Genomic DNA, 14,629 nt, shown 5'->3' with positions numbered 1-14,629 from the left:
TCAATAACACTGACATGTATTATTTTCCATGATTCTTGTTCACCATATGAATAAGAGTTTATATTAATTTTCTCATATCCCTTATAGTGTAAAAAATTATATCAAGCTTTGATAATCTATAAAACCTTTACAGTTTGCTTTCTTATAATTAGTACTTTTCCCCCAAAATTAATTGGTATTTTCTTAGGATTATACAAAAGTATCATTATTTTTTTTTTAAAAAAAGAAAAACTTTGGTATTTAAATGCATGTTTGTATTCTTTAAAGATTTTGCATTTAGTATTCTTGTAAATTCAATAAATCGCATTTTCCTTTTTGTCATATTTAAGAAATCCGTTTATTGGTTGACTTTGGTGATTTTGCAATCTTAATATATAATTCAGGGTGGTCTTTTTTTTTTTTCGAAAAATGTAATACCTCACAAAATGGCCAATCCATGTGGACATTACATATAGGCATTTTTTTTTTAAAATCAAATACAGTACAGAACCCGTTATCCGGAATTCAGAAAACCGGAAAACCAAAAAACCGGAAAGAAATTCGATGAATTATCCCGCCTTTTTTTTTTTTTTTTCCTCATAAAATTTTAGGATTTTTCTTTCTTTTTTGAAAGATGTTTACCTTACAGTCATTTTGGAAATAATCATTAGTGTATTACATTATCGTTTTTTCTTTTTAAGATTATTACCAAATATTTTTTTTAGTTGGGTTTAACAATAAAAAAAACGGCTTTTTGTAGCGATTCAGAAAACCGGAAAAATCAGTTATCCGGAATAGCGATGGTCCTGATCGTTCCGGATAATCGGTTCCCTACTGTAATATCTTCTCTGAAAAGTATGACTTCAAAATTTTGAACTACTATATAATTAATTCTCTTAAATGATTAGCTACGTTTTAATTTTTGTTGAATGCTATGACAGATGTTGCTCATTCTTAAATTAAAATGTAAAGAATAAGAATAATTTTATTATAATTTTTGTTTTGTTTATTTTTTAGCCTAAGGAAACAAGTGAAAGTGAGCTTGAAAAGCAACCTGAAGTCAAAAGAGGTGTTACAATCAAATCAGTTGTACAAGAAAAAAGATGTATTACTGACAGTGACATAGAGATAATGAAAAAAGTGAAATTTTATAAATTAGAAATGCAATATTATTCATGTCAAGAAGAGTGTAAAAAGTTAAAGATTGAACTCGCAAAGGTACTCCTGTTAATTATTTATATTCACTTTTAATTTTAATCCTCTTATTAAAAGGCTTTAGTTCTTTTTATAAATTCTTTGATGTATAAAGATCTTTTAAATTCTTAAATATTTTATTCAATTTTTATGAATATGGAAAATAAAACTTTTTCTTTTAAAAAACTGATTTTTATAGTTCTTTTCTAGGGTTCAGTAAAAGTTTGATTTTTTGCATTGTTAAATTTAAAATTTGGTTAGACTCCGAGCTACAGAAAGAATGTTGTATGTCTTAACTATAATAATACTATAAAAATTCTTATTTATGAAATTTAGCATACTTAGTAAGGTGTGGCTTTTGATATCCATATTGCACTAAAGATCGTGAATGATTTAAATTGAAAATTTATATTTGAGTGGAATACATTCATTAAGCCTCATGTTATTCAAAAATGTAGTTTATAGTTATCAGTCAGAGTTCTTTATTTGGTAATTATTTATATTTTTTTATTATTTGAAATAGTTGTGTAAAACAAAAACAATTATTAACAGTGCCTTTCATGTTTGAAAATTTGATATTAACCATGTTAGCCGAGTGGTTAGAAAATCAGTCTCAGACCTAGAAAGACAGGTCTGATTCTGTACTCCACTAAGACTCACCAAGTACATGCTCGCAAAAGCGGTGGAATCGAAATTCCTGTGATTGGTCGTTGAGCAGCGCCAATGTTATTTGGAGAAAATTTCTTACCTTCAGATTTATGTCTAAATTGTGGAAGTGGTTTTACAAATGATCAGTGCTGCCATTAATCCAGGGTTTTCTGTGTTAAGATGAACTTTTACACTGGCAGTGCTCTCTTGTTAAATGAAAGGCACACTTTCCTAACTTCATTCGCAAGACTAACTTGGCTTATCCAAGTGTCATTAGAAATAATAACAGAAATTTGGAGACCACCTGATTCAATTGATCTACTAGAATTAACATTAATGAAACAATAGAGCTAGGGGAATTTTTAAACTATCTCTTTTTATCAGTTTGAAAATTTTATATTCTCTATTTTGCCCACCTGTACATTATCTATTTTGCACACATAAGTTCAACTTAAATTGTATATTAACAGAGACAAACAAAAGCAAGGAAATTTTTTTAAAAGCCAGATATTGTTGAGAATCAAATTCAGTTATTACATGATTTTAAACATTTTGATAAATTTTAACTGTGTTTATTGATTGCGCTTCTCTGTGAGGAAGCACCTTGCCCTCTTTTATTCCTAGAGAGAATTCTGCTTTACCATTTAGTGATATGGATCATATCTGTGTCATTTCACAATAAATAAGTTAAATATTTAATTGAAAAATATCGAATTTAACAAAAAATTTAGGGAAACAAATTTTTAAAATTGTAATTAAACAGACTATAAAATAAACATGAAGGCAGTATTATAATATTCATATTTTTTCCTTTAATACAAACATTTTTTTGCATGTGTACGTATATAATAGAATCAATAGGTACTATTTTTTGGCAGAGAAGTATTCAAATTTGACTTTTTTCCCTTTTAATGAATCTTCCTGCTTTTAAAAATTCAATCAAAAGTATCAGAATAATAAGTAAAAAAATTTGTTTGATAAGGGAATTTTTCTAGTTGCTTGGTAAACCTGGCTTCTAAATTTTATCTATCTCTGTTGATTTCATCTTACTTAATTCTACAGTTTTGTTTTACTTCTGTTTTTCTTATGGTGGTTAATAAGTATGCTGTTGGATGCTCTTCACTTAAATTAAATTTTATGTCAATAAATATTTTGAAATTTCTTTAGAAGTCATCAGTTATTTTTTAATATTTTTGCAGTCCTTATCCAAAAACAAGGAATTAATGCAAATTATTGAAGATCTGAAGAAAAATGAGTAAGTTCATCCAATAACTAAGCTATTCCTCAGTTAACACTGTCTATTTTATTTAAAAGGTTTCCTAAAGTAAATTATTAAAAAGTTTCAATTTTTTTTAATGTTCTTAAATGCTCTTAATGTTCATACTTGTAATTAATTTTTTCATTGCTTTTGTTTAGACACATTGTACGTGTGTCTAAAAAAAGTTAACTGTTTCTTGAGTGTGTCAAACCTTTCTTAATTGTAAGTCTTACTTTTTTAAATGCACAAAAAATTTATGTTATTAAAAATCGTTTTGTAATTATTCCTCATTTTTAAGTACAGTACAGAACCCGTTATCCGGAAATCAGAAAACCGGAACGAAATTCGATAAATTTTCCCGCCATTTTTTAAACAAAATTTTTTTTTTCCTTATAAGATTTTAGGATTTTTCTTTCTTTTTTGAAAGATGTTCACCTTACCATCATTTTGGAAATAATCATTAGTGTATTACTTCATAGTTTTTTCTTCTTTTCAAGATTATTTCCTAAAAAAAAATTTTTTTCAGTTGGGTTTAACAATAAAAAAACGGCTTTTTGTAGCGATTCAGAAAACCGGAAAAATCAGTTATCCGGAATAGTGATGGTCCCGATCGTTCCGGATAATCGGTTCCCTACTGTACTTATATAGAATGTCAGACTTCAATTATTTGTTAACATTAATTAAAACACTTAGCCAAATTTAATATACCATCACTTTATATCCTTTAGGGTCATATGTTTACTTTCAACCACAACTGCTATGAACTATGCTGATAAAATATATATATTTTGTCATAAACCTAATTTTGCAAAATTTGTTCAAAAATGTTTTTCTTCTTAAACTACTTGATTACTATACCTTCTAGCATACATTTCTTTGAATTAGCAGTTTTTTTAACGATATCAAACTAGTTATTGACTTAACTTATATCTAAAATCTAAGTCGCTCAGAAACATTTCAATGTAAACATGGAATAAATATTTTTGAATAATCACCGTCCATTCAGTTTTCAATGCCTGAAAGTTAAATACAATCCCAACCTTATATATATATATATTTAAATATAATGAGCTATATAGTAAAATTTTCCTTTATAATCATACATTTTCTGATTTCCTGTATATTATGCACATCTGCTGATCTCATAGTATTGGGCAATTTTGTTCTCTTAAATCAAAATATTTTACTAGTTGTGTTTCAGTGTAATACTGTTTTTCTTAGAAATTCACCTTTCATTTATCTTATATAGTATGTTTTGAATATAAAAATTAATTCAGACTCGTATGATAATTATTTTTAAACTTTACCATCTTGTTTTGATATGGTATCATTAATGTACAGTTAGGCATCAATTCATTGTGATGTAAAGTTATAAAATTAAAAATATTTCTATATTACTTAAACTTTGGATATTTTCTCTTGTCATCAAACATAATAATTTTTGTATTTTTTTTTTACATAATTTTATCTTAGAAATAGTGTTAAAGAAAATGCTGATGTCATTAAAAAGAGTCCTTTAACCAAAGAATGCGCTACTGAAAACAACGATGCGAAAGTCATTCACAATGTTGCAACTACAGATGGCAATTCGAAAGATAACAATACCAAAGACAACCAAGATTTGGAAATACTGCCACCACCTAAAGAAGATTTCCTTAAACAAAGTGGGGATGAGGAATCAATTTGTGATACTGTACCTGAAATGTGTGACATTAATTCTGACAAAGTAATTAATATAGTAGATGAAAATAGTAATAAATCGGAAACTGTATCAATTCCTGATACACCCGTAGCTCCTAATACAGATAGCATCACTTCTGACCAGGAAATGATAGATATGTTAGATGAAAATAATGATGATAACAAAGCAAAAGATGAATCAATCCCTGATACAATTATTGCTTCTAATACAATTGACATTACATCTGAGGAAATGATAGGCATATCAGATGAAAGTAGTGATAGTGGCAAAGCGGAAAATGTTAAAGAAAATATTTACCATACTGATTTGAAACAAAATAAATTAGATGAAAGTAAGGATAATACAGTTCTTAGTGTATCTAAGGAAATATCTGAAAAAGAATCCAGCAGTACATCAGATTCTGAAATGGTATGTAAACATGTAGCTTGCGTGTTTTTATTTTAACCAGTTTGGTATTTAACGTCTAAAATATTTATATTGTAGAGAGAAAGATTGAAACTATTTTCAATGATGTACTCTTGTTATTATCCTGGTTGAAAAAAGCAAAATATAAATTTTTATTAGAATAGCTGGAATAAAATAAAATTTTCTATTATGATAGTTCTTTGACCATCTACTTCTTGCGATAAATAACTATATAGTTCGTTAAGGACTAAATTCTGATTTTTCATCCTCAAGCCCTTTTTTTCATGTGATCGATATGTCTCAATAAGATTTTGATTAAAATTCCTATTCTTAAATGATAATTTTGTCTTGAAACTGTAATGTTCAACATGCTCTTTTTGTTATTCAAATTCCAAAAAACTCAAAATTTTGTTACTCAAATTAAGATGCAAATTTTCTTAATGTATTTGCATCTTAAGATGCAAATACTATCTAAAAAAAGATATAATCATTATCTTAAAAATTAATAGATATAATCTTAAAAATTTAATGATTGCAGTTGTGCCAGCAACTAAAAAAAAAGGTATTTTATTGAGTATCAGAGTATGTTCTGCATTATTACGCAAAATTGTTTTACAGTGAAACCTCCAGGAAAGATCACATCTGTTTATGACCACTTTTGGGAGGCATAGACTTGGTGTTGAAAAAAACCTTTGAGAGACCATTAAAACCTCCCTCAGCGAATGCAGAAAAAGTCAAATAAGGAAACGTAAAAAGATATTAAAACAAAAAATGTTCACAAAACAAATAAGTAGATTTAAATGTATTCAAAATAATTGTGAGTGTTTCTTATTTTAGAAAGCTCTTTTTGACGATTTCTGTAAGAGATCAACAACCTCACGTTGCAGTCAGAGTGTACTAAAGATGATGCTATCAATGATTTATTTTTAGAGTTAAAAAAATAAAGTTATAAAGAAAAATAAAGTTATTTAAAAAAAAAAAAACTAAGCATTTTAAGCAAACAAACGTTTTCTAATTTTCTAGTGAAAAAAGTTTTCTAAGTTAAAAAAATTTTTATGATAGAAACTTAAACTTTGTTTTTACACGTAATTAGAGGTCATTTTTATTGACGCTAAGTTTTATTCATTTATAAGTTATATCAGGTTTTCATGAAGCCAACAAAAATGGCTCATTCACACCACAAAAATGACACTGGCTAAAATTAAAATCAGTTGAGAAAAACCATTAGTTTTAAAACATTTTGAAATCAATGGAGTTAATCCCGAAAAATGACAAACCTCCATTAACGATCATTTTACTGTGGAACAGAAAGTGGTAACTCCCAAGAGTTTTTACTGTATAAAGTTAGAAAAAAAAACTATGGACAATTTTAACTGTTATTATGGAAATTGAATAGGAAGGTAACAAATATAAGAATATTTTACTTATTAAATGTCTTAAGATGTACAAAAATATTTTCAGCTATCATTTTCTAAGTAAAATAAACTTGCATTGCTTAGAATTTAAACAGACTTTTTATTTCTCAGGTTTCACTGTATTAGAATTTAACTAAAATGAGAATGATCACAAAAAAACTTTTGTACCTTATTATCAGAGCTCATTCTAGACAGGGTAAACAGGGCGCAGCACCCTACTGCCCTTTTAGTCAAAAGAATCCATCTTGTTGCTTCTGAAGTAAATTAGTACTCTGATGTAAAAGTACCCTTTTTGCCTTTTCTTTCCTCAACTCTTTTTATTTAGTTTGTCATTGCTGTCAATACATAGATTTATATTGGAAAGGAAAAATAGCCATCACACCCCCGTGTTGCACTTGTCTTAGAAAGTTTGCAGTTACTTCACTATCATTAAATCATAACTACAGACACTTAAAAACATACATTTATTATTTTATTAATATATGCATGCATTTTAAATAAGTTACTAAGCTAATTAACTCGATATATATATGTTAATTTATTAATAAAAATTAGTAATTAATATGATTGCTTTGGAACTTTTAGTAAAGTAAAAAAAAAAAAAAAAGACAATTTTTTTAATAGAATGTGTAAAGTCCATAGAAAGAAATTATTGCCTTTTTAGAACAATAATGCCCTTTTTTTTAAACTTTGCCCTGTTTTCTGCCTAGAATAACCTCTGTTATTTATAAATTTGGCCAACATATTTTAACATAGTTTTTAGGTAGCAATTGAAAGACCTCTTTTTAAGGCCAGGTAAAAGGCAGCTTGTTTTGGAGGCATATATATTGGCTTCCTTTACTTGTTCTTCCTTAAGTAACAACCATGCTCACTCATAATTTTTTTTTAAATTTTGGCTAGTGCACTGAATGTATGTATGCAATGTATGTTTCATTTGGTTATCTACTATGCCCTAAACTCAAGCTGTCCTTCCTTCACACAGCTATAAGTTGAGTTCCTTATCAAGCCATTATATGAAGGGGGAAAAGCGCAAGTTTCATGATAAAATATTTCACTACCATCTTCTATATTTTACTATCTGCCCATCAAAATTTGCCTCCCCTCCAAAATTACGCGGGGAAAAAAAAATACCACCCACAATCTTAATCACAAAATTTAGCATGGAATGAAGTTTCAAAACTTACTATATAGACAGGGTGCGTAGCGTTTGTAAAAAGTGCTTTTTTTGGGGATTTCGTTTTTAAAAGCTTTTAAAGGTGCTTTTTTCAGCTGGTGTTTTTAAAAAGTGCTTTTTTTTTCTTCTGTGATATCTGGTGGATCCCATGCATTTCACGAAAAATGGGGTGTTTGCTACGTAATCATTCACGCGGACTTCATGTCGTACCCACGTTATGACTTGCGCATGCGCGCACACTTAAAACCGAAACCCGAGTGCTCCAATTCGGATCGAGAATATCAGATCCTTATGAAATGTTTTTCTTTTTAATTTAATTTTATTCTTGTTTATTTTATTTTACTTCTAACACTTTTTTGACGTAGGGGGTAAGGGTACTTTTGTTCAGGGTGAAGTTGAATTCACTCGGTGATGTGGGAAAGTACTGATTGTTTTGATTTACGTCCGTTTCTTTTTGGGTTTTTTTAAACGCTAAAACTCTTTATAAAAAGTTTTTGTTTTTCAATAATATCATTGATTGAATATTAATTTTTTGAGTGCTTGAAAATTTTTGTAAAGTGCTTGAAAAGTTTTTATAAAGTGCTTATTTTTGATTCAAAGATTTGGCTACCCACCTTGATAGAATCAAAATAAAATCTTGATTTCTTTCATTTTGCATAGTTACAAAAAACCTTTATAACAACCTTGATAATCATATTTTAAAATGTGCTAAGTAGAATCCAAACTTTTTAATATGAGTTAGTTACTCTTTTAGATTTTATGAGTTTGAATATCGTAAGTAATAAAGACGTTTTGCATTCTTAGGTTTTCAAAGAGCATGATAACACAAAAGCTGATGTCTACACAATGGTTCGAACTTCTGTTCTTCGTAATTTGTATTTAGATATAGATGATCTTTGTCGAGAGAAAAGGAAACTACTTGAAGATGTGGAGAATTTGAAGTAAGGAAAATGATTCTCTAACTAAGTTTCAAGTTATAGATTTTTTAATTTTTTGTATCTAAATATAGTCTTATCTGTTGACTTGTTATAAGCTTTTTTTTAGCAACATTTAATTTGAACAGTATTACCAAGTCACTCAATAAAAACAAATATTTATAAAGAAATCATTAAATATAATAAGAAAACAAAACTTTTTTTAAACTAAAATCAAAACTTTTTTTAAACTAATATCTACTAAGTTTGTTAATAAGCAAGAAATGTAATACCCTTCTGCAACTGAAATGCGCCTCTCCGATTCTATTACTTCGAACCTGTTTGATTGCTATTCATAAGCGACCAGCTTCCTAATTCAACTGTTACATTACACCACCCTCAAAGTAATAGGGTTGCCTGTCAAAGAAGCTTGTCTTTTTTTGCAGGTCACATGTACTGTATTTTCCCTCGGCCAATGAAGAAATTTATAAGTGTTTTCTCAACTATGGGCTGGGGGAGAATTTTTAACTGTGACATTTGAATTTGCCTCGACTCACCTAGTTTCGATTTTATAAATTTTTGTGTCTGTAATCTGAATTATTACTCAAATTTTTAAAATATCATAAGAGTACTTTTTACATTCATCTTAGTTAATAATTTGTAATTTCCAATTTTTTCTTTCAAGTTCAAAATACTTATGCATGCAAAAAACACAATTCATTTGTCTGTATCAAGAAGAACTGTGATGTGATTATACAATTGCATTTAATTTGTAAAAATTGATAATTAATCAAATATTGGCACTTTGTTTCTATCAGTAATAATTAACAAATATGAATTAAAAGCCACTACGGATGAAGATTGAATCTTAGTTTTGGATTTCATTTCAATCCCGAGACTAATTTATTAATGCAAACAGGTAATTTGAATCTCTTAATTAAAATTAGTATACCGTTGTTGAATCAGCATATAATTTACATAAAATTATCTAGGAGTGTTTGTAACATATAACCAAGTTTTTATCTTCCTTTTTACCCCTCTGATCTCTCTCCACCACTGTCATTAAATGGAAAGTATCTGCTTTGTGATTGGTCAGAAATAGTTCTATCGAACTTAGATTTCAAAGTTAAGATATGGTCTTACGTGACGAATAATGTTCGAAATGTTTTAGATAAACCAGGAAAATAAATTTTTCTTCTTCGAAATAATAGATTGAAAACCACTACTTTTTTAACCAAATTTTGTTTCACATGCATAAGTCTGTTAATCAGAGGTCTGCAGCCAGGACAAATGTTTAGATATTATTATGCTTATAAGATCTGCTACTTAAAGTAGTTTGAAATTATGCATAAAAACATGTAGACATTACAAAATTTAACTGTAATGTGCATTCGCTTAAAATTTTGTTACGATTTTTTATTATATATGTATTTACCCTATATTATTATTGTTGAAAGCAATTCATAGGCAAGTAAATGGTGATATGTAGAATTTTATAATATTAAGAATTTTTCTCAATTTATTATTTTTTTTCTTCAGAAAATTTCACCCTGAATTTGTGCCTTCAATTCTAGAATGAGAACAATAAGGAATAAGTGCCTTTTTATTGTAAATATCACTTTATGGTAAGCGTTTTTAAATTATCTCTAATTTCAACTTTTCTTAATAAATGAAATCTGCAACAAATTGATCCAAAATGTTGTGACCTGCTAGTTTGATGAGACTAATTCCTTATGCTGCATCTTTAGGGCAGATCTTTTTTATATTTTTAATCAATAAGCCTTGGGTCAAATATATTTAGTTTGTATCTAAATTATTTTTAACTCTTAAATTACAAGTAAAGTATATAATTGTTGCAGGTGTCACTAATGCTAGAAAATCAATTTTTTTCAGTTCTTTCGTGATAATTTCATATACAGTGCTCAAAATAAAGGAGCACACTGAATAACTTTTGATCTAATGATCGTATCTTCACATTCTAGGACTCAATCTGAATGGTTCAAGGGAATGACCTCAAGTAGGCTAATTAATTAGTCCAGACAATATTTTAAGTTACAAAATCAGACATAAAAACGAACTTCCATTGAAGAGACATATATATTTTTTTCAACGGATTCGGATTTCTGACCTCTGGGGAATATAGTCCCAATAGTTTTTTGGGGAGAGGGGTACTAAATTTGGATACCTTAATGCTAATTTTATATCTAGCGTATTTTGTTAAAAACAAATTTTTGTAAATATTTATTTCACTTAATAAAAATTGTTAGGAATATATTTTTTGCATCACATTACAGTTTCTAATTTTACATGGCAAAATTGGTGGAAGAGTTCCTGAGAAATTGAATGTTTAAAATTAGATTTCTCAAACTATTCAACCAACTTTGGCTGAATCTTGTATTTTGCCATTAAAAATTAAGTTCTTTTAAATGAAGCAAACATTTTTTTTACCTAACAATGCAAAATTGTTTAGATAAATACTAAAAACAAAATTATGCTTATGTGAAGATCCAATCATTAGATCAAAAGCTATTAAGAGTGGTCAGTTTTTTTGGGTGCTAAAGCTATTTCAAGTACCCATCTATGTAAAAATGGGTGCCCCAACATTTAGGTTCAAGGATATGTTTTTCATTAGATACCAGGCAGTGTGGTCCCATAGTTTTTTTTTAATTATATATATATATAACCGGACAACTGAGCTAATGACTGTCAAGGTTGACTCCTTAACCTAGAATCCAACCCAGAACACTAGGATTTCCTCAATCAAGCGTTAGGGCAAGCAAGCCATTGTAGAGAACTTTTTAACGGAACTAACCTGCATTACATGAAGAGGAAAATTTCTCCAGTGTACTTCGCAGGTAGGTGATTCTAACCCACAATCCGTCTGCTACTAAGGATATTAAACATCAACACTGTGGTCAGTATGGACCGGGAGCATAATTTGTATCAATCTGCCACCGTTGGGATTTGAACCTAGGTCAACTTATTGAGAATCGAATGCTCTATCCTTTAAGCCACTGCGGCCCAGGTCTGCTCATTTGAAAAAGATTAACATACATGATAACCATTAGAGATAGTAGTTTCATAATACTTCTATATTTAGAGCAATTTCTAATATTATTTACATGATAATCAGACTCATGTTTTATATTTATTGTATCAAAATTTTGTTAAACCAGTGAGAGCAGCATTTCCATTTTGTTACAGTTAGCAACAATTTAAAGTTTGTTTTTACAGCTAACAAAAGTTAATTTATGTATAAACGTTATCAAAGTTGCAGCTATAAAGCCCTATAGCAAAAAGAAATGTTACTCTCATTGAATCTGTTTTGTCAACTAAAATAATTTTATTTAAAAAATTCTTTTACAGGATCATGGAACACTAATGTATACAACATGTTGTAAATATTGTTTGTACAGATGTTATTACAAATTGTTTTAAGTATTTTATCCATAAAATGTGTCAAAAGAGACCTGTTGTATAAATATATTTAATTAAAGAAATTTTTTTTACAAAATTAATGTTTGATTATGTGTATCATAAATAACATCTAATATTCAAAATGTCACAATTGTGTATATATAATGCTTACTTCACAATGTAGGCAAAACAAAATTAGTTAGGATAACGCTCAACAATAAGTCCATGACCCTAAAAAGAGAAAGAAGAAAAACTTTTTAATTTGTCAAACATTAATTAAATTTGTTAATACACAAATATTTGCCATTCATATAAATGAAAGCTTTGTTGAGCCACAACAAGCACACCATAGTAATTGTTATTCTAACTGTTATTCAATCTTAATTATTACCAATTCTAATACCTTACCAATTGAAAATTTACATGATGTTAATAATTGCGCAAATGGGGGAAGAAAAAAAAATGGATTGCCCCTGAATAAGGTTTGATTGAAATCTTCAGGTTCTAGAACTAAAAAAATGAAAATTTCGATGTAAGAATCAGATGTTTATATATTTATGCACTAGATTCAAGGGGGTGACCTTAAATGTGCTTATTAATTAGTGCAAAGGATATTTTAAGTTACCAAATCAGATACTAAATATACCTTTTTTCCATAAGGTATAGTCTCACTCTGGAAAATAAGTTCTCAGTAGTTTGGTCAAGAGTTAGGATCCTATAATGTTAATTTTACTTTTTGCCTAATCTCAAGAACTTTTAGGACACAATTATAAAGCAAAAAAATCTTTTAGTAAATATTGATTATTTTATTTATTAGTAGTAGAAAAAAAATTGAATTGTAAAGTATTTAATACAGAGGTGATTGTGCTCCGGATTTTTTGCTAACCACGATCCGGAAGTTTCCTGAAATCCAAAGTACAGCAGTTTCAAGAAATCATCTATCACATTTATGTGTAAAATTTCTTGTATATTTTGTTTAAAAATATTAGAACTAGAATTTATTCTTGGCACCTCTTTAATTTGTAAATATTTTTTTAGTAGTATAATGAATGTCATTAGAGATAAAAGTAAACTTATGAGTAATTATTCACTTAAATTATACTGCATATAATTTGTTTAGAATTTCACTTTTTGAAAATATGAAAGATTTAAATTTATAAGACGTTAATTTTTTGAAATGCACCATTAATGATTTTACTCCAGAAATTTTCCAAATTTTTGAGTTGGGCTCACAATCAGCCCTGTTAATATTTACATTATTAAGAACGTAATTTTACATGGGAAAATACAAATTTTGAACAAAATTAGTCTAGTTCCTTGGAAATTTAATTTTAAAAATATGACTTTTTATTCAACAAATTTTATATTTTGCCTTGTAAAATTGTAAACTTAAAAATTAAATTTTTTGAGAATTAATAATAATGACTGATTATAATAATGAGAATTAATAATAATAATAGAATTTATAAATAAAACAAAAAATAATAAATATTTATTAAAAGCTATTTTTTGTATGGAATTATTTTTGGATAAACAAATTTTATATTTGTGTGTAAAAATTGTTCAATTGGCTTAAGTTCTCAATATGGCAAAATATGCAAAAAGTAAAATTGCCAAGCATTGAACCACTCTCCTTGACTGAACTATTAGGACCAGATTGCAACTACCCCTATATTTTGGGAGTCAGAATTCCAAATCTGTCAAAGAAAGGTATGTTTAAGTTTCTGATTTCGTAACTTAAAATATCGTCTCCACTAATTATTCAGGTCATTCCTGCAAACCATTACGACCGAGTCCCAGAACATGAAGATTCGGTCATTACATTAAAAGTTATTCAGGGTGGTACATTTTTTTCTAAAAAATCAGTCAAATGCAGAAAATTGACCAGCTAAGTATGAAATGGTTGAACATTTTTCTCATCACTTATATTATGCAATGACTATGATTTATTAGAAATAAAGTAATTTTTTGGTGCTAACAAATGTTAATATTTTGCTTTGTTTATAAGAAAGGTCTAAAATTTTAGTAATTGGCAAGTATTACTAATATTTACAAAGATAATTACCCAGTGTGTTGGCCATTATTTGGTATTTTGTACCGGGATGTTTTTATAGAGAAAAATTGCCATTCCCTGGTACACTTTCTCTAACCGGACATAATTAATAATAACCACATAAGTCAGCTAATGTAAAATTTGTGTTTCACATAAAAATATTTTTCTTATGTAGTCAACATAATAATATATATATATTTTGAAATTAATGCTTGCCAATTACTAAAAATTAATGTTTTTCTTATTGAACAAAATATGAACCTATTTGTTGTGCTTAAAAATTATTTCGAAGTAATACTAATAAATAGTAGTAACTTTTATACTATGTATAAGACATTTTAGAAATGTTTACTTATTTCATATTCATACTTTGTCGGTTGATTTTATGCATTATGTACAATACCAGATTTCCAACTTTATCAGTAACACTTAAATTATTTTCAACGCTAGTACCCAATTATAAACATATT

At 28.0% G+C, this 14,629-nt stretch overlaps 2 protein-coding genes across 3 annotated transcripts in view; one reads left to right on the top strand and one right to left on the bottom strand.

Annotated features, from left to right (window-relative positions):
* The window catches only part of LOC107443470 (uncharacterized), a 32,500-nt gene extending 20,297 nt beyond the window's left edge, over positions 1–12,203 (top strand). For both annotated transcript variants that reach the window (XM_016057333.3, XM_016057334.4), the window contains 6 exons: positions 997–1,197; positions 3,021–3,076; positions 4,553–5,189; positions 8,580–8,716; positions 10,229–10,314; positions 12,056–12,203. In XM_016057333.3, coding sequence (XP_015912819.1) covers positions 997–1,197; positions 3,021–3,076; positions 4,553–5,189; positions 8,580–8,716; positions 10,229–10,268 — 1,071 coding nt within the window. In that variant the 3' untranslated portion in view covers positions 10,269–10,314; positions 12,056–12,203. The remainder of the gene's footprint in view (positions 1–996; positions 1,198–3,020; positions 3,077–4,552; positions 5,190–8,579; positions 8,717–10,228; positions 10,315–12,055) is intronic.
* Positions 12,159–14,629, bottom strand: part of Mtpbeta (mitochondrial trifunctional protein beta subunit) — a 33,096-nt gene continuing 30,625 nt past the window's right edge. Inside the window, exon 15 of the mRNA XM_071182352.1 lies at positions 12,159–12,337. Coding sequence (XP_071038453.1) covers positions 12,302–12,337 — 36 coding nt within the window. The 3' untranslated portion in view covers positions 12,159–12,301. The remainder of the gene's footprint in view (positions 12,338–14,629) is intronic.

The sequence above is a fragment of the Parasteatoda tepidariorum genome, chromosome 4, assembly GCF_982258835.1.
Source record: "Parasteatoda tepidariorum strain Cologne lab strain chromosome 4, Ptep-v5.0, whole genome shotgun sequence".
NCBI lineage: Eukaryota > Metazoa > Arthropoda > Arachnida > Araneae > Theridiidae > Parasteatoda > Parasteatoda tepidariorum.
This window is presented reverse-complemented; position numbering and strand designations above follow the sequence as displayed.